Source organism: Bos grunniens, chromosome 8 (genome assembly GCF_055505025.1).
Source record: "Bos grunniens cultivar Pamir isolate PY7600 chromosome 8, Bosgru_T2T1.0, whole genome shotgun sequence".
Classification (NCBI taxonomy): domain Eukaryota; kingdom Metazoa; phylum Chordata; class Mammalia; order Artiodactyla; family Bovidae; genus Bos; species Bos grunniens.
The window spans coordinates 51,221,635-51,243,081 of record NC_141172.1 but is presented as its reverse complement, the minus strand read 5'-3'; the positions used below and the strand labels follow the sequence as shown (position 1 = coordinate 51,243,081).

Below are 21,447 nucleotides of genomic sequence, written 5' to 3'. Positions count from 1 at the left end.
CAACTCTTTGCATGAGGTGGCCAAAGTACTGGAGTTTCAGCTTTATTAGTGGGAATATAAATCGGTGTAGCCACTATGGAGAACAGTATGGGGGCCTTGCTTAAAAAAAAAAAACAAAAAAACTAAAAATAGAACTACCATCTGATTCAGCAGTCTCACTCCTGGGCATATACCAGAGAAAACCATAATTCAAAATGACACATGTACCCCAAGGTTCATAGCAGCACTGTTCACAATAGTCAAGACGTGGGAACAGCCTAAATGTCCATCAGCAGATCAATGGATAAAGAATATGTGAGATTTATATATATATATATAAATATATATATATATATATATATATATATATATATATATATATATAATGGAGTATTTCTCAGCCATGCTGCTGCTGCTGCTGCTAAGTCACTTCAGTCGTGTCTGACTCTGTGTGACCCCATAGACAGCAGCCCACCAGGCTCCCCCATCCCTGGGATTCTCCAGGCAAGAACACTGGAGTTGGTTGCCATTTCCTTCTCCAATGCAGGAAAGTGAAAAGTGAAAGTGAAGTCGCTCAGTTGTGCCCGACTCTTAGCGACCCCATGGACTGCAGCCTACCAGGCTCCTCCATCCATGGGATTTTCCAGGCAAGAGTACTGGAGTGGGGTGCCACTGCCTTCTCCATTCTCAGCCATAAAAAGAATGAAATAACGCCATTTGCGGCAACATGGATGGACCCAGATATCTTAAGAGAATGAAGTCAGACAGAGAAAGATAAATATCATATCACTTATACATAGAATTTTAAAAAAAAATGATACAAATGAACTTATTTACAAAACAGAAATAGACTCACACACATAGAACAATATTATGATTACCAAAGGGGATAGTGGGGGGCAGGGGGTGGTGATAAATGAAGAATTTGGGATTAACATATACACACCACTATATATGAGCTTCCCAGGTGGCACTAGTGGTAAAGAACCTGCCTGCCAATGCAGGAGACATAAAAGATATGGGTTCAATCCCTGGGTCAGGAAGATCCCTTACAGGAGGGCATGGCTACTCACTCCAGTATTCTTGCCTAGGGAATCCCATGGAGAGAGGTGCCTGGAAGGCCTGGAGGGCTACAGTCTACAGGATCGAAAGAGTTGGACATGACCAAAGTGACTTAGCACATACAAGAATTCTGAAGGCCTTGAGCACTTAAGTTGCTATTTTTCAAACAGATGGAAAAACAACCACACTTCATATCAGAATGAGATTAACATATATACACACTACAGTGTGTAAAAGATGTAAACAGCAAAGACCTACTATAAAGCACAGGGAACTGTACTCAATATTGTGTAATAACCTACAATGGAAAAGAAGCTGGAAAAGTGTGTGTGTGTATACATACAATCACTTTGCTGTTTACTTGAAGCTAACAACACTATAAATTAACTATACTTCAGTTTTTTTAAAAAAGACACAGAGATAGGCAATGGTTGTTTGCCTTTTCTCTACATGGACTATGGAGACCTCTGAAGATATCCTTCTTTAGGTGAAACTGCCCTGAGTCTTTCAATGATGCCTGGGCTCCTGTAGAAAATCATCCGACCTCACTGGCAAGATAAGCCTGGCCTGGGCACCCTTCCAGCCCCATTCCTGGACCTTTTCCTGCTCACACCCTTTAGTGCAGCCATCTCAGGATATTTTGGTTTCCCCTTTGTGGTCCCGTCCGCTGTTCTTGCTGGAAACGTCCTTCCTTCTGCAGCATCCAGCTGGCCCTCTGCACACGTTTCCTCATGCCCTCTGCCAGCCTGTTTGTTTTAGGGCCACTTGGATGCCCTTACCCTACTGGACAGAGTCTATCCTGCTCTTTCCCGCTGCACAATAAGCATTTCCCTTCCTGGCTGACTTTTCCCTTGGACTGTATCTCCTTACAACAGCAGGGACTGGCACTAATCCTGTATCCAGTACCCACTGAGTGGCATCTAGTATAGGTAGGAGCCAGACAGCCCAGTATTTCAGCTTTCTGTTTAGTGAAACAGGCACATACACACACACACACACAAACACACACCCGTTTTGTGCGTTCAGTCTTATTCTTATGGCACAATATTACTTCCATGCATAAGCAGGGCAGAAAAATTACCATAATATAGACTGTAATTAAAAAAAAATGTTGTTTGGCTCTCTGAATCATTAGAGGATTCCCTCTGATGTCTGGTGGCTCAGGCTTCCTGCTCATTTAAAAGTATGCTCTGGAAAGAGCTGAGAGCGTGACTGAGGCCTATCCACAGCAGCCCCCCTGCAGTGAGACACAGCTGGGCTATTTTTGTAAAGAACATCCACTCTCAGAATGGGTCTCAGTTTCAGTTCAGTTCAGTTCAGTCGCTCAGTCGTGTCTCTTTGTGACCCCATGAATCGCAGCATGCCAGGCCTCCCTGTCCATCACCAACTCCCGGAGTTCACTCAAACTCATGTCCATTGAGTCGGTGATGCCATCCAGCCATCTCATCCTCTGTCGTCCCCTTCTCCTCCTGCCCCCAATGCCTCCCAGCATGAGTCTTTTCCAATGAGTCAACTCTTGGCATGAGGTGGCCAAAGTACTGGAGTTTCAGCTTTAGCATCAGTCCTTCCAATGAACACCCAGGACTGATCTGTAGAATGGACTGGTTGGATCTCCTTGCAGTCTAAGGGACTCGCAAGAGTCTTCTCCAACACCACAGTTCAAAAGCATCAATTCTTTGGTGCTCAGCTTTCTTCACAGTCCAACTTTCATATCCATACATGACTACTGGAAAAACCATAGCCTTGACTAAACGGACCTTTGTTGGCAAAGTAATGTCTGTTCTTTTGAATATGCTATCTAGGTTGGTCCTAACTTTCCTTCCAAGGAGCAAGCATCTTTTAATTTCATGGCTGCAATCACCATCTGCAGTGATTTTGGAGCCCAGAAAAATAAAGTCTGACACTGTTTCCACTGTTTCTCCATCTATTTCCCATGAAGTGATGGGACCAGACCCCATGATCTTCATTTTCTGAATGCTGAGCTTTAAGCCCACTTTTTCACTCTCCACTTTCACTTTCATCAAGAGGCTTTTTAGTTCCTCTTCACTTTCTGCCATAAGGGTGGTGTCATCTGCATATCTGAGGTTATTGATATTTCTCCCGGCAATCTTGATTCCAGCTTGTGCTTCTTCCAGTCCAGCATTTCTCATAACGTACTCTGCATATAAGTTAAATAAGCAGGGTGACAATATACAGCCTTGACGTACTCCTTTTCCTATTTGGAACCAGTCTGTTGTTCCATGTCCAGTTCTAACTGTTGCTTCCTGGGTCTTAGTTTAGGTTCCCCCAAAGGAGACCCAGGGACAAGGAGCTGAGTACAGTAAATTAATTTCAAGGTAATCAGAGGAACATTCAAAAAGTTAAGATCATGGCATCCAGTTTCATCACTCCATGGCAAATAGATGGGGGAAAAGTAGAAGCAGTGACAGATCTTATTTTCTTGGGCTCCAAAAGCACTGCAGATGGTGACTATAGTCACAAAATTAAAAGACACTTGCTTCTTGGAAGAAACACTATAACAAATTTAGACAATGTATTAAAAAGCAGAGACATCACTTAGCAAAGGTCCATTTAGTCAAAGCTATGGTTTTTCCAGTAGTCATGTATGGATGTGAAAGTTGGACCATAAAGAAGGCTGAGCACTGAAGAATTGATGCTTTGAACTGTGGAGCTGGAGAAGACTCTTGAGAGTCCTTTAGACAGCAAGGAGATCAAACCAGTTAACTGAAAGGAAATCAACCCTGAATATTCATTGGAAGGACTGATGCTGAAGCTGAAGCTCTAATACTTTGGCCACCTGATGCAAAGAGCTGACTCATTGGAAAAGACCCTGATGCTAGGAAAGACTGAGGGCAGAAGGAGAAGGGGGGTAACAGAGGATGAGATGGTTGGATTGCATCACTGACTCAGTGGACATGAGTTTGAGCAAACTCCAGCAGACAGTGAGGGGCAAGGAAGCCTGGTGTGCTGCAGTTCATGGGGTCACAGTTGGACAAGACTGAGCGACTGAGCAACAAAGCAGAGAAGTGAGACAGGAGAAGAAGGTCATCCACGGTGAGCAAACTCAGTGCTCTGAGAAACTTGAGTCCCCATGGGTCCTGCAGCTCAGGGTTGTCTACCCAGTGAAAGAGCCAGGCAACTGGGCTCTTTATCCACCAACTGCAAGGACATTGGTTCCGGCATTTCTGGCTGGGATGTGCAGGCTGAGAAGCACATTCTCCCCGAGAGAGTTGCAGGCATTTGCAGGAACCCATCTTCATGCGCAAAAGTGAACGTTGGGAGATAGCAGGGTCTGCCAGGGTTTGCCTGGGGCTCTGTAGGTCTTCTCCTAGGCTATCCTGGGCTGAGTGTTCCCCTCTCCAACCTGAGGTTAGCAGACCAGCTGCCATTCTGGGATCTGAGTGAGGGAAGGGACTGGGGTCTGACTATTTCCTGTTAGCTTTCACTTGGCCATCCTGTTTTCAGTATGGGAACTCCTTGACTGCGCCCTTGCTCCAGAGTCCCCCTTGGTTCACATTCTCTAGAGCAATGCTGTGCAACAGAAACATACTGGGAACCATGGAAATCACCTTAAATTTTCTCTCAGCATATAAAAAAAAAGTGTTTTAAAAAGAGGAAAATGAATTTAATCATATGTTTTCTTATGTAACCCAACATATCAAAACCACTATTGTTTCAGTTGAGCTATTCCAAATCCTGAAAGATGATGCTGTGAAAGTGCTGCACTCAATATGCCAGCAAATTTGGAAAACTCAGCAGTGGCCACAGGACTGGAAAAGGTCAGTTTTCATTCCAATCCCAAAGAAAGGCAATGCCAAAGAATGCTCAAACTACCGCACAATTGCACTCATCTCACACGCTAGTAAAGTAATGCTTAAAATTCTCCAAGCCAGGCTTCAGCAATAGGTGAACCATGAACTTCCTGATGTTCGAGCTGGTTTTAGAAAAGGCAGAGGAACCAGAGATCAAATTGCCAACATCTGCTGGATCATAGAAAAAGCAAGAGAGTTCCAGAAAAGCATCTATTTCTGCTTTATTGACTACACCAAAGCCTTTGACTGTGTGGACCACAATAAACTGTGGAAAATTCTGAAAGAGATGGGACTACCAGACCACCTGGCCTGCCTCTTGAGAAATCTGTATGCAGGTCAGGAAGCAACAGTTAGAACTGGACATGGAACAACAGACTGGTTCCAAATAGGAAAAGGAGTACATTAAGGCTGTATATTGTCACCCTGCTTATTTAACTTATATGCAGAGTACATCATGAGAAACGCTGCGCTGGAAGAAACACAAGCTGGAATCAAGATTGCCTGGAGAAATATCAATAACCTCAGATATGCAGATGACACCACCCTTATGGCAGAAAGTGAAGAGGAACTAAAAAGCCTCTTGATGAAAGTGAAAGTGGAGAGTGAAAAAGTTGGTTAAAAGCTCAACATGCAGAAAACGAAGATCATGGCATCCAGTCCCACCACTTCATGGGAAATAGATGGGGAAACAGTGGAAACAGTGTCAGACTTTATTTTTCTGGGCTCCAAAATCACTGCAGATGGTGATAGCAGCCATGAAATTAAAAGACACTTACTCCTTGGAAGGAAAGTTAGGACCAACCTAGATAGCATATTCAAAAGCAGAGACATTACTTTGCCAACAAAGGTTCGTCTAGTCAAGGCTATGCTTTTTCCTGTGGTCATGTATGGATGTGAGAGTTGGACTGTGAAGAAGGCTGAGTGCCGAAGAATTGATGCTTTTGAACTGTGGTGTTGGAGAAGACTCTTGAGAGTCCCTTGGACTGCAAGGAGATCCAACGAGTCCATTCTGAAGGAGATCAGCCCTGGGATTTCTTTGGAAGGAATGATGCTAAAGCTGAAACTCCAGTACTTTGGCCACCTCATGCCAAGAGTTGACTCATTGGAAAAGATTCTGATGCTGGGAGGGATTGGGGGCAGGAGGAGAAGGGGACGACAGAGGATGAGATGGCTGGATGGCATCACTGACTCGATGGACGTGAGTCTGGGTGAACTCCGGGAGTTGGTGATGGACAGGGAGGCCTGGCGTGCTGCAATTCATGGGGTGGCAAAGAGTCGGACACGACTGAGCGACTGATCTGATCTGATCTGATTGTTTCAATGTGGAATCAACATATTTTTTTAAATATCAAGAGATTATTTCATATTCTTTTTTATTGTGCTAAGTCTTCAAATCCGGTGTATATTTCACACGTACAGCACACCTTGATTCAGAAGAGCCACATTTCAAGCGCTCAGAAAACCACAATGTGCTGAGTGGCCACTGTGTCTGGCCGCACAGCTCTTTAGACGAACCTTCAATCCTGTGCAAAGGTAGGGAAGCAACCCTCGCCTGTAGGACATTGAGAAGGGAGCTGGGGGTCTAATAGCTTCTCAAAAACATTTTCAACCTGTTTTCTTCCCCATTTTAGAGAGACCTGGTGTCACAGATTTCTGAGCATTTCTGGGACCTGTGGTGCAAAACGGAGGACTCCCTTCCCACCACAGTCCCCTTAGGATTTCACTTCTTTGAGTTGGCTACGTCAGTTCCCACTCATCTACTGGCTTTCCATCTTGCCTTCTTTCCTGTGGTTTCTTCTACTCTCTGTTCTGATGCACCTGTGCTTTGAAGTAAAGGTCACTGTTATTTGTAATGGAGTCTTTCAAGAAAACCAAGATAAATATATGTGTCCAGGCCACCACCTCTAACTAATACGTTTTCGATATTATTGGAAGTTTAGGTGTTGCTTTCTTTAAAAATTAAAAAAAAAAAAAAAACACAACTTAGTCTATACATTTTTATTGTGTGTCTGGTATTTTTGGTTTAAACCACTTGACGACCCTATGTATGTAATAACTACTCCCTAAAGGAATGAATGGATGAATGAAGAAATATACATGAAATTAGCTTAATGTTCAGAGGTCATCCAATCCAGCTGACACCAGTGCCATATAGTGAGACCCTCTGGATCACCCTGTAGAGAGTCTGTTCCTCCTCCCATTCACTCTCCAGCTCAGTTACCTACATGGCTCTCATCTGCTGAGCTAAGAAATACCTTGCAGTTACAACATACCTACAGAAATAACTAAAAATGTGTAATGACACTTGGCAGCCCACCAAATGAAAGAGAAGCCCATGAGTCAGTGGTTTTCATCTCCTTTCAACCTTGCTGCCCACTCTCTGCTAGAGCTGACCACTTCCTTGCAATGTTTATGCTGTTTTTAGCTTTCTCAAATGAGGGGATTTCTCAACTCTGCCTTTCCTAAAATTTGCCCACATTTCTCCTTTTGAACATACTTAATTTTTCTTGGGGTTTTTCTAGAATCTTAAAAAAATAAAACCCAAGCCCCTCTAACAGAAAGTAACATTAGAAGCCAGTCTTTACTTGTAATCTATACGGGTTGGTGGCCTCAGGGCCCTTTTCTGGTTTAGTTGTATGTATTAATTCATCATCCTAGCATTCAAAACTAAGTGAAAAGTAATTTAAATGTGTATTAGAATCACTTATAAAAATGCCAGAGAGGGGTTCTGTTCATAATATTCTTAAATTCTTTCTTTTTGCATAAATGGAAGCTTTGGGGATCAAGGAATTTTCGGATTCAGAGACCTCCCATTGAGTTGGCTTCTTTTGTTGAAACAGAAGATAGTTCACTTACACGCCACACACATGGTAAACAGTAATGAAAAAAGGAAGTTGTAGAGGCAACTACAAGAGTATCAGTACACAGGAAATTTCCACAGAAAAGACAGGGAAGTAAACTTGGGGGCTGAAGTATCATTGAAGAAAATAATCTTGCTCTTAGAAAGATTATAATAAAACAACTGATAAATATGCAACTGAATTAAATTGGAAGTTCTTCAAAGCTCTTCCAAAATTTACAAGTTTCTGGTTTCAGCAAGATCTAGCACATGCTGTCCCTACCCCTACCCAGAGTCCCATATTTTATTTGCCCAGCACACATTTCCAGCTCTGCATATTTGGGTATATCAAAGAAAATGGGATATTTCCCTGCTAAAACTTTTGTATTAAATTAGTGTTTCCTGATGAAATATTTTTCTTATAAAAAATATCATATATGCATAGGTTTCTATAGTTTTCAAAACATTTCAGAATGTTTTACCTCAATTCATATTCACACCACTATCTCTACTTCATATGTGCAGAAAAAGGATTCCTACTGGGCATTTTACCTATCGATCATTTTGCTTCTTTATCACCCCATTTATACCAAGGGCTAGAGGTGGAACAGGATTCCCACCCCTGATAAAGTGCAGACTCAGGACTAGAGGCCAGGCCTCCTAACATCTAGCCTGGTGCCCTGTCTGCTGAAGCTCTTAATCACCCAGATTTTCAACTCTGTGCCCAGAGATGGTCTCCAAAATAAACTCGATCAGAAGCATAGAATCTGACAAGCTGACCTGGGGTTTGTCATAGTGATGATTGAGGGCTGTGAGGTTTCTGCACTTAATTCCAATGTGTGGGGGGATTGTGCCCATAACACCAAGCAATTTACAGACACCAGCTGGGTGTTCTACAATTCAATTCAATTCTGACACCATCTACCTAGAGACAGAATGAGATACCACAGGATAAGGGCTCAGTCCCACAAGACTATCCTCCTCTCAGATGCCAATCACAAGTCCAAGTTGCTACCTGTGCTTCTGAGCCACTGGTTCTCAACTGGAGGTCCCACCATCCCCTCCTTGGGTCTGATTCATTTGCTAGAAAGGCTGACAGGACTTAGGAAATCAATCTTATTTACTTATTAGATGCAAGTTTATAATAGAAGATATCAAAGGACACAAATCAACAACCAGAGAAGATGATACAGGGTGAGGTCGCAAACAGAGGAGCCTCTGTCCTTGCAGAGTCTGGGGTCTGGCACAGTGGCATATACAGGCACCTGGTTCAGCAACTGAGAAGCTCTCTGAACCTACTCCTTTCAGGTTTCTATGGAGGCTTCACTACACAGGCATCATAGATAAAATCATTGGTCATAGGTGACTGATTCAATCTCCAGCCCCTCTGCCCTCCTCAGAAATCAGGGGGTTGGACTGAAAGATCTAACCCTCGAGTCATAGTTGATTCCTCTTCTGCCAGTGCCCAGCCTTAGGTGCTTTCCAAAGATTAACATAAGCCCAGTTGTGGTGGAAAGGGATTTGTTTTAACAGATTTCAGGAATTGAGAACAAGAGACCAATATAAAAGTAACGGTCCCTTTACTCTTGTTGCTTGGGAAATTACAAGGATTCGGGCAGCTGTGAGCCAGGAACCATGGATGAAGACCAAATATATATGAGAAAAATATTCTGGTCATCAGAATCACCAAATACACACACACACACACACGCACACGCACACATCACAATATTGCAGGCTAAGAAAGACAGTTTCTCGTCTTCTTCTTCCTCTTCTTTCCCCCTTTCCCACTAGAACAATGCAGCCCTAAAACCAATTAGTGAGGCGGAGAAGGTTGAGGACCAGTTCTAGAAGAGGTGGTGGTGGCCCAGAGCAGGGTGGCTAGCCAGAACTCAGTGAGTCATGATCCTTTGGGAGAGTGAGGCACAGGTTCTATCAGGGCCTAGGTAGCCAAGGGGGCCCTCGTGTAAGAGACGCCCATGCTGGGTATGGGATTCCCAGCACAGTGAAGACAGCACTGCCATGCAAAGATGGCTTAGCATAGATGTAGAGTCCAAACAGGGTGAGAAGGGTCAGTGGGGAGAGGGGAGGCGGATTTTTCCTCTACTCTTTTAGGTCCTTGTCTGAGAAACCTCTACTAAAGGACAGATTAACAAGAGAAAAATGGGGCTTCCCTGGTGGCTCAGTGGTAAACGATCTGTATGTAGGAGACATGAGTTTGATTCCTGGTCTAGGAAGATCCACGTACTCCAGAACAACTAAGTCCCTGTGCCACAACTATTGAGCCTGCACTCCACAGCCTGGGAGTCATAACTACTAGGCTCACATGCCACGAGTACTGAAGCCCGTGCACCCTAGAGCCTGTGCTCTGTCACAAGAGAAGCCACGACAAGGAGAAGCCCAAGCAGTGCAACTAGAGGGCAGCCCCTGCTCACTGCAACTAGAGAAAAGCCCATGCAGCAACGAAGACCCAGTACAGCCAAAATAAATAAAATTTAAAAAATGAAATAAAATTTAGTCCAAAAGACTGTGTACTATAATGGTATAGTTGGCCAATATAAACCACAAGTCCTTAGATTTACATGGCATCTTTTTGAGCATTGCTGCTGCAACAAGAAGCCCATGCAGCAATGAAGATCCAGCACAGCCAAAGTAAATAAATAAAATTATTTTAAAAAATTCATAGGAGACATTAACAGGAGAAATCACATAAAAGTTTAATAACATGTACACATGGGAGAGAGCCAGAAGAACTGAGTAACTCACCAAAATGGCTGAAACCCTCACCTTAAATACCATTTTCAGCTAAGGACAAAAGAGGAGGTTGAGGGTTTGGAATTTCAGCGGGAAGGAAGGTAATGCACAGGAAGATGGAAAAGCAAGTGTCTGGTAAACAAATGTTTTATGGGTCTTGCAGAGACCATGAGACACAGTGAGGAATTTTAACAGACTTCACTTGGACCCTCCCTGCATGACACACACAGTTCATACCATAGTTAGCTATGGCGCTAGTTCCTTTCCTGGAATAGGTTCTCTACCTACTTTCTTTTAGGCAACTAAGGGAAAGGGCAAAGTTTCTTTCTGAGTCTTTTGGGCCTTGATTTGTTTTCAGTTCCAAATAATCTACATAGCAGAGAGACACTCTGAGATGGCAATTTTTGTTCCCCTATAATTAATAAATATACAAATATAGGTGAAAATGTATATAAATATATATATAATATTTTATTTATTTTTATATTTATGTGTGTGTATGTAAGTCATTCAGTCATGTCCAATTCCTTGCAACTCCATGAACTATAGCCCACCAGGCTCCTCTGTCCATGGAATTCTCCAGGCAAGAATACTGGAGTGGGTTGCCATTCCCTTCTCCAGGGGATCTTCTCAACCCAGGGATTGACCCAGGTCTCCCATACTGCAGGCAGATTCTTGACTGTCCGAACCATCAAGGAAGCCCATTTTCAGAGAAAGTTATGAAATACATGTACATAAAAATTTATATAGGTATATACATATACCCTGCTAAGATAGCCTTTAAAAGCAATCAACACAGTCTAGATCTTACACTCTTGAAATCATCCTCTACTTCCTGAGAAAATGGCTGATTGCAAGACTGAGGAAAGGAATTTAGAGGATGAACTTTGAACCAGAAAGCAAGGAAATAATAGGGACATATCAAAAGAACACAGATGCTAGCTTCAACATGGAGATATATCATCATTATAATGGATGATAACTTCTTGAATAAAATAGAAAACCATGAGACCTAAGCAATATAAATAGACAGATACACTGAAAGTTTAATGAAGAATGGGATATTTACACAGAAATTTCCTGACAAAATATATATTAATGACAGCAGGAAAAGAGTAACTTCCTAGTGGAAATGGAGGCAGACACTACCTTAATCAAGTGATCAAAATTAATATCATTGGTAACAGAGAAAACTGAAGTTGTATACTCCTGATTGGATGCAATGAGAATAAAGCAGCACTTGAGAAATTCCTGTCAAAGATGCATAAACTAAATTTTGTATCAGAAGGACCCAGATTGAGTGATGTCTATAAAACAATGGGCCTAGATACATGCACCTAAATGTCCATCAACAGACAAATGGATAAAGAACTTGTGGTACATATACACAATGGAATATTACTCAACCATAAAAAAGAATGAAATAAGGCCATTTGCAGCAACATGGATGGACCTTCTTAGATTATCTTACTAAGGGAAGAAAGCTAGAGACAGAAAGACAAATATATGATATCACTTTAGGCAGAATCTAAAAAAATGATACAAATGAATTTATTTTCAAAACACAAATAGACTCATAGACATAGAAAACAAACTTATAATTACCAAAGGGGAAAGGAAGGAGAGAGGGTTAAATTAGGAGTCTGGGATTAACAGATACACTCTACTATATATAAAATGGATAAACAACAAAATAATGAGGACCTACTAGATAGCACAGGGAGCTATATTCAATATCTTGTAAAAATCTATTGGAAAAGAATCTGGAAAAGAATATATATAATATATACTATACAAGAATATATATATTATACAAGAATATAATAATATAATTATAAAAGAATATATATATATATATAAAAGACTGAATCACTTTGCTATATACCTGAAACTAACACAACATTTTAAATCAACTCTACTTCAATTTTTTTTAAATGGGTCTTGAGAAGGTGAAAGAGACTGATAACTAAATGCAACAAAGGGTTCTGAAGTGGATTCTTTTGCTATAATGTACTCAAGAAGATAAACACTTCAGTGGGGTCTGGAGTTGTAATGTAACAATGTTGATCTGCAGCTCTTAATGAACGTATTTGCACTTTTGTAAAAGGATGTCTTTGTTTTTAAGAAATACCTGCTGACACAATGGGGAAGGAGAAGGATACTGTACCACATAGTCAACTTAGCATCTTATGGTTCAAGGGAAAAAAAATTCTTTGTATAGTTCTTGCAGTTTCTGTGAGTTTGAGATTGTTTAAAATAAAATGCATTTGAAACCAAAATTAGTTGTCAGTGTTAGTAAGAACAACAGCAACAGAAGAAAGAAAAGACTATATAACATCCAGAGATGCAAGACTATGATGACAGGAAAATGTTAAACTGTAAGATTCCCACGTGGATGCCTTTCCCAGCAAACAGAATGCCCTTTCCAATAAGTTACCCACTCAGGTGGAACAAGGTAAAGTTACGCCCATTCCAAACAAAACAATCCAGAAGCTTTTCTTTTTCCATAACCACAGACAAGCCCCAGAGAGACTATACAAAAGCAAGTTCCAGGAAAAACAAAAGGTCACATTCCCCCTCCCAATATTACCAACAAGGTGATGTGACTTAATTGTTTTTATAAATTCCACATTTTAATTGGTAAAATTAATCTTCTCCTTTAATTCAAAGAAAAATGGCATCCCAATGAAAAGGTCATTTGAAGCAGGACAAAGTTTCTTCCAGCATAGTTTTAGAAAATAGAGAAAAATACAAACTACACCACAGACACAATGACTAGTATGCACTTCATATGCTCCTTTGAATCTTTTTATGTGCCATCTTCCAACAGCTGTAACCCTAGCATACAATTGTTTTCTGAATGTAGAACAGAGATTACACACAGCCTTTGAAGCTGACTGACCGAGTTCTAGACCTGGCCCCTGGCACTCAGTCTGACTCTGTGTTATTTTCTAAACTGCTATAAGCCCCAGTTTCCTTCTGTATCAAATAGGGTTAATATTCTCCCTTATCTTAGGATTTACGAGAGGAGTAAAGATAACAAATGTAAAGCAGTTTGGTATATCGCACATTTCATGTATTTGGTAAATATACAATTATAAGTACTTTTTGATTTTTAAAATCATCATCATTACAATTATTATTGGCTGATATTAAAGAGATACTCACCTTACCTGCTGCTGCTAAGTCGCTTCAGTGGTGTCCGACTCTGTGTGACCCCGTAGATGGCAGCCCACCAGGCTCCCTGTCCCTGGGATTCTCCAGGCAAGAACACTGGAGTGGGTTGCCATTTCCTTCTCCAATGCATGAAAGTGAAAAGTGAAAGTGAAGTCGCTCAGTCGTGTCCAACTCTTAGCGACCCCTACCTCCCGAGAAATCTGTATGCAGGTCAAGAAGCAGACATGAAACACCTGACTGGTTCAAAATTGGGGAAGGAGTATGACAAGGCTGTATACTGTCACCCTGCTTATTTAACTTATACACAGAGCACATCATGCAAAATGCTGGGCTGGATGAAGCACAAGCTGGAATCAAGACTGCTGGGGAAAATAGCAATAACCTCAGACATGCAGATGATACCACTCTAATGGTCAAAGTGAAGAAGAACTAAAAAGCCTCTTGATGAGGGTGAAAGAGGAGAGTGAAAAAGCTGGCTTAAAACTCAACATTAAAGAAACTAAGATCATGGCATAGTCCCATAACTTCATGGCAAATAGAAGGGGAAAAAGTGGAAGCAGTGACAGATTTTCTTTTCTTGGGCTCCAAAATCACAGCATACGGTGACTGAAGCCATCAGGTTAAAAGACTTGCTCCCTGGAAGGAAAGCTATGACAAACCTAGACAGCATATTGAAAAGCAGAGACATCACTTTGCTGACATAGGTCTGTATAGTCAAAGCTATAGTTTTTCTAGTAGTTACGTATGGATGTGAGAATTGGACTATAAAGAAGGCTAAGTGCTAAAGAACTTATGCTTTTGAATTGTGGTATTAATATCTTTTAAATAAAATATTAAATACTTTTAATAAAAATATTAATATCTTTTTCAGGGGTTGGTGTGGCAGAGTCCATTAGCTGTCCTGCAAAATAAGTTTTCTTTGCTTCCTGAGCACACAGCTGGATATTTCCCCACACCCCTGCAGTTAGACATGTTCTGTAACTGAGTTCTAGCAAGTAGAATGTGAGTGGAAGCTGTGTGTGCCACTGGCGCTCCCTGAGACTGCAGTACACCATCTCGACAGTGTAGTTTGAGACATACTATTTTGAAAATGACAAAGCCAACATTTGATGAAGTCCTACAAGTCTGCAGAGACCTTCCTCTGACGACCAGAAACCCCATTCTGGACTGTAAATGAACGAGAAGTGAAATTTTACTGTGTTTAAGTTATTACCCATTCTTGTTGATCTTTGTTACAGGAGCCAGTGTTACCCTAATATGAATTGCTTGGGCACAGTTCCAAAAGAAAACACTGAAGGACTCTGAAACATTTTGAACCTCTCCTCTAAATTCTGGGAAAAGAAACAACAGAAAAGACAGTTCCTCTATGGCAGTCCAGAAACCATATGCTCTCTCTGGAGCAGGTTTCTGAAGTGGTTTACTTACAATGCTAAGCTGTGCTTAAGTGATTTTGAAACTTCTTTGAGCAATTTTCAAAAGGTTGGTGGAGAAGCGGTGAAGTGGTGGTATCACAGAACAAGGTCAGATCCTAACTCTGCCATTACTTGGGGTTTCAGCGTCCTAGCGCTATCTGCCTCACAGGACTGAGGTCAAGAAACAGGGAGGTCACGTACACACAGTGCATAATAAAGAGCCTGGTCTGGAGAATGGCATTGAATACACATGAGCTTGTCTCGTTTCACCCCTAAACGTCACAGTTTCTGAAGCATGTTTCAGCAGCAATCATCCCATGATGTATTCTCTTAACTATACCTTAAAAAAAGGGTTCATGGTCAAAAAATACTGCAACTGGTCAGAACTGTGACCAGCTGTTGCAGCGCTCCCATTAGTACTGGAAATTAGAGAAGACGTCCTGCAGTTAACTTCTTTCATTTTTCTTTGAACCAACTAACTATAAAGTCAGCTTTCCCATAACACAACTATTAGTACCCTGTTAACGCCCAGCTAATGTTCTGCAGGACAAACTGCAAGAAATGGCCACAGTGCTTGGCACATGGGGAATAATCACCAAATGTCTACCCAATGTGAAGTGACTGACAGAAGGAATAAGGGAGCTCCCTGCCTTCTTACCCTCCTCAGCGAAACGGCTGCAGGAGTCTATAGCATATGAGGTGCAAGCAACTTTTAGGGGCTGGGAGAAGAAATATACGCAGATGTCTCACCACCATCAGAGGACAGCTGCCTAGACCACAGCGCAAGCACCAGGTGAGGATCAGAAAGGGCATCCTGACCAGAGCCTGGCGGGGGATTGAAACTTGCCACATGAATGTGTCCATTCATCCTGAGGCACAAGATGCTGAAAAATCAGGCCATGCACCGGTTGGGTTTTCTCTGCTCCCAAGTCTGAGCAAATGTAAGAAGATGAAAGGGGTTAAAGAAGTTTCCTCTGGGTTCCTCAGCAGGAACTGGCACCTGCCTGCCTTGAAACAACCACGGAACAGAGATCAGGTTTTCTGTACCCAACTGCGGATACTCAGACTACTAGAGCTCATCCCCAACAGGCAGCAAAAAAAAAATACAACCCATCTGAAGAGACCAGCAGTAAGAGACATGAAGATGGACATGAACAAGCAGAAGACATACATAGAGAAACAGCACTGCTATAGGAGGAAGATCATATCTTAAATATGAAAATAGTTTAAAGTGCTTAGATTCAAGTGTAGCACACAAAGCACTCTGGTCTCTAAGTGAAATAATTTCAGAACAAACAAAATCAGTAAACAAGCGGAAGGACATCGCTGAGGCCAAACCGGACAAAGCACGAGAACACATCCCCACCCAGGCCTTCACAATGTCCCCACCTTGCTACACGAATGCACTTCCTTTCTTCTGGTTTTTCTTGCTGAAACGTGGGTTCCTTAACTGAGGTCAGCCCTGCCACTTGTGGCTAGATTTCTCGGCTACACAGTGGTGTTGCTCTGGAACTTGGCTCCATCTTGCTGCTGCAGCATCAATTTTTTTCTCTTCCCTGCCTATGCTGTAATATTCCCCCGATTCATAAAAGAAAGCTTCTCCATTCACTTCCTCATGTCACTGCCCCATTTCTCTGCTGTTCTTCCCACTAAAACTGCCCACTTTTCTACACAAATATTCCAAAGGGAATCTCAGAGGATCACAGTATGTCTTGTAGTTGGTTCTGTGAAGTGTGTTTGTGGGTGCTGCTTTATTTGTTTGTTTTATTCATAGTTGTTAAATTTAAATTAGCAGAAGTTACCTACCAGGGTATGATTAGGTTTCAGTATTAAGAAATATAACAACCTTTTTATTTGAAGTGCCAATAATAGGAAAAATGCTTAATCCCTTATTCACTTCTCTCTTGAATCAACACCAGCCAAGCTTTCATCACCACCCCCGCAGCCAAACAGTTTTCATCAGCTCCACCAGCGACTTCCATCTCAGCAAATCCAACGGTCCCTTCTCCAATTCAACTTACTCCATCTCAGCTGCCCCTGACCAAACTCAGCATTCCCTCCTTCTGGAGGCGCTGCCTTCACTGGGCTTTAGGTCACCCATCTCTCTCAGTTCTCCTCACATCTCACAGACTGCCTTCTCTCAGCCTCCTTTGCTTTTTCATTCTCATTTTCCAGCCTTAAATCTCTTATCTATACAGCACTCATTCCTTAGGTAACCTCATTCAGTATCATGAGGTTTTTTTTTTTCAGTTTTATTGAGGTATAATCCACAACATTGTAAGATATTTAAAGTGTACATTGTGGTGATTTGACTGAATGTACACCCGTACATTGTGAAAAGATTCCCTCCCTTGAGTTAATTAACACACCTATCACTTCATGTATTTACTTTTCTGTGTGAGAACATTTAACATCAGCTCTTAGCAAATCTCAGTTACACAATATGGCGTTATCAGCTATGGCCACCATAGCACATAGTTCCTCAGACCTTATTCATCTTATAGCTAAAAGTTTCTACCCTTTTACCAACCTCTTCTTATTTCCTCTACCCCCAAGTCCCTGGAAACTACTTTGTACTTTCCGTTTCTATAAGTCCAACTTTTTTTTTAGATTCCACATATAAGTGATACCATATAGCATTTGTCTTCACTGTCTGGCTTGCTTCACTTAGCACATGCCCTCTATGTTCATCTCTGTTGTTACAAACGACAAAACTTCCATCTTTTTAAATGCTGAATAATATTCCATTGTGTATGTACTGTGTGTACGTATATATATATACATACATATAGTATCATGATTTTAAGTACTATCTATCTGCTAATAATTCCCAAATTTCTTATTACCAGCCAACACTTTTCCTTTGAATTTCAGCAGAGAGATCCAACTGCTTACTCAATATTCCAATTAGGATAGTTAAAAGAAATTTCACATTTACCATGTTAAAAGTAGAACCCTTAATTTTACTCTCAAACTATGTCTCCTGCAGTCATCTTAATATCAGTAAATGATTCAATTCATCCAATTTCTGAGGATAATGACCTTAGAGTTTTCCTATATTCCTTTTTCTCTTTACCACATTCAATCTAATGGCAAATTCTCTTCATTCTATTTGTTCACTTACAATTCACCATTATCCCCATGACCCCAAAATGTTCACCATTCACCTAGGTTATTGTACTGATCATAGATTCTTAACTGGACAACTTACTTCAAAGTCTCATTTTCTTATAGTCTATGGATTTGTTAAAAATGTAATTCAGAGTTTTGAGGATTTTTTCATTCTATCATTCAGTCCCAAATATCTCATTGCCATTGTATATTAAGGTCATAAAGTACATTTTCCAATTCCTGATGAAACGTAAAGAACATATTCCTTTGGTGAACATCATTAACCATGATCAATGTGGACCTCATTGTTTGTTGATGTGATGTGATCATTACTGTTGCTAATGTGATCACTGATGAAAAAAGAAATCCAGAAAACACTAGAAAGTCATGGGTTCAAATATCTAACATAAGCATATAGCACACAATAGCCACAATAAAAAGGCAAATAACCCAATTAAAAATATACCACTTGAATAAACATTTCTCCAAAGACATACAAATAGTCAACATATGTATGAAGACATGTTCAACATCATTAGTCATTAAGGAAAGGCAGTATTGTGAGAAAAGACACATTTTAGCCAAATTTCAATGAAAGTCTTGAATTCTAAGGATAAGGAGAAGATTTTGCAAGCTTTCAGGTAGAATGAACACATTACCTACACTCAGAAAATAATCAGAACAGGTATCACATTAGACCACAAAGCTGGAAGCCAGAAAACAGTAAAGTATCATTATATAGAACTGAGAGAAATTCCATACCCAGGCATTATCTCATCAGTCTGTGAGAGTGAAAGGAAATATATACGAGGAAGGACAGGCAAGCTTTCAGAGAGCACATCAGTATACCTCTGAGGTGCCCTGAGGAAAATACTCAGAAAAAGACTAAACAAACATCAAATAAACCAGAATATAAATCTCAATATGGGAAAAGATATTAATAAAAAAAGAAGAGTAACTGGTAAGCAATGCGTTTTTATACATGTATGTATACACATATATCAAATAGATAGAAAGACTCAAAGACTCTACTCTTTGAGTAGAGATAGGTAAGTTCAAATGAGGGCTCTTGAAAGATTTAAAAGATTCATAAGAATAATTCAAATGACAACATAAAATTAAAACACTAAATTATATCAGAAAAATCTAGGTACTTAAAGTTGGGTGGGAAAGAGAAGGGAAATACAAATGTTTAAAAACTTACCAGGCAAGAATTTCTAACTGAATTTTATCTAATCCTTAAAGTAAATATTAATTTTATTTAAACTACTCTGAGCCATAGAAAAGGATACAAAGACTCCAATTCATTTTATAAAGTCAAAATAAACTTAAAGCTGATAAAGATAAAACTAAAAATTAAAGAAAACTTCAAGTATAGATTTGCAAAATCTAAATAAAACATTAACAGGTAGAATAAGTCATATACCAAAAAACAAACAAAAACCAGATCATGACTTCTTCCACGAAGTCAAGGGTGGTTCAGTAACAGGAAGTTTAAACACAATCTACTATATCAGTCTTTTGAAGGCGGAAAACCATATGATAATATTTTTAGATGTTTAAAATGTATTTAGTAAAGTGGCAGCCATTCCCATGAGTAAAATAAGAATTAAAGAAATTAGTTAATATGCAAAGGTTATTTATCAAACTGATGACAGATAATATCCTAATGTGTAAAATGCTAAAACCATTTCAATTAAACAGAAACTACATAGGGATGCTCACCATCATCATTATGACTAAAAACTGCCTTAGAAGAGACCCCAAACTTATTAACACAACAAAATTAAATACAAAATTATATAAATTACATAAAGAAGGAAGGCTTAAATGCAAACTTAAAACAAACAAAAAAATACTACAAGAAAACGTAAGGCATATACCATGTAGAGATGAGCAATATCTTAACTGGGACTGGAATCCCAAAACATATTTTTAAAGACTCAGACATACTTAAACATAAATAAATGAAAAACTCAAATCTCAAAAATGTGCCAGGTAAAAACCAACTGACAAAAAATACAGTTCAAAGAAATGAGTAATGCCAACGCCAGGTATTAGGATTTCTACCATACAAAGAGCTCTTGCAAATGGGCAGGAATGAGACAAATAACCCATTAAAACCAGAGTGCACTGCTTGGCCGTCAGTGGCTCCATTTTTCCATCTTCGTATCTCTAACAGAGGTTGGTTCATCCTTGGGCAGAATTTTTAGAGCTCTAAAATACTATTATTTTTATAATTTCATAGCTGTCAGAACCAAGTGAATGATGACTTTGCTGGTGACTAATATGAAAATGGTTATCTGTTCTTGCCAGTAAGAGAATCAAATATTTTTTCACTTCTGTCTGACGCTGTTTAAACTGAAAGAAGAATGTCCTTATTCATTTGGTTTCTTTCTCTTTCTCTCTGCTAGAGATCACCTAAAAGTTTCCATGATGAGCTAAGTTTGGGGGTTGTTTTTAATGAACCTAATGTTATTTTGCTTTGCAGAGTGATTCTCCCCTCTGAATTTTAGATTTTAAGGTTGGGTATTTTGTTTGCTGCAATATGTCAACTTTTCCCCTCTTCTTTTATTCAGTAAGCTTATGCTAAACTTGAAAAGAAAGAAAATAATGACCCAAAGTTGGCAAAATGTGAGGAAAATAGAACCTCAGCTTGTGCCTAAGACTGTAGACTCACTTACTTGTTACACCCAAAAAAGAACTTTCTATTTTGAGTCAAACTCTCTCTCCTTCCAAAACATAAATCCAGACTGAAGACATCATGTGTTCATCATGTATTGCAGGCAAATCTCTATTGAAATCACGTCTAGAATCTATAGACATTCTAGATGACATTTGTGGTGACAAGGGTCAGAAAAAGACACAAATATTCTTCAGGGAAACAATATGATGGGAGGAAATATGGAGTTCTATGTAGTGCAGAACATCAGCCCTAAAAAGAAAAAAAAGAACATCAGCCCTAGAGTCATACATGCCTCAGTCTGAGTTCTTACTGTTTCATACTAAGCCTCCATTTCCTTATCTGTAAAACTGGAAGGAAAAGAGTATCTGGTGCTCAAGGTTGTTTTAGAAATTAAATTGCACAATTAAGGTAAAAGCCTGGCATACAGTAAGACATCAAATGTTCATCATTATTATTTTATGTTTAGGTACAGCCCCTGAGCCCTACATTAGGAGGATGGCTGTATGTCCATCTCTCTTCTGGGAGGCACTGGCCTCTGCTAGACAAGGTGGAGGCCAAGGAGCAGAGGTTTTCCAATTCTGCTCCTCACAGCCTTGAAACTCCGGAGGGCCTTTG

At 40.3% G+C, this 21,447-nt stretch overlaps 1 protein-coding gene across 15 annotated transcripts in view; it reads right to left on the bottom strand.

The window, feature by feature from the left end:
• GCNT1 (glucosaminyl (N-acetyl) transferase 1) overlaps positions 1-21,447 on the bottom strand; it is a 220,675-nt gene that overhangs the window by 91,490 nt on the left and 107,738 nt on the right. For 3 of the 15 annotated variants that reach the window (XR_015169759.1, XM_086415616.1, XM_086415613.1), the window contains one exon: positions 5,350-21,081. The exons of the other annotated variants lie outside the window; for them this stretch is intronic. Coding sequence is in view for 2 of the 3 variants with exons in the window: in XM_086415616.1 (XP_086271742.1) it covers positions 21,076-21,081 (6 nt within the window). In the remaining variant the exon portion in view is untranslated. Of the gene's footprint in view, positions 1-5,349; positions 21,082-21,447 lie in introns of those variants that run through there. 15 annotated transcript variants of the gene reach the window in all.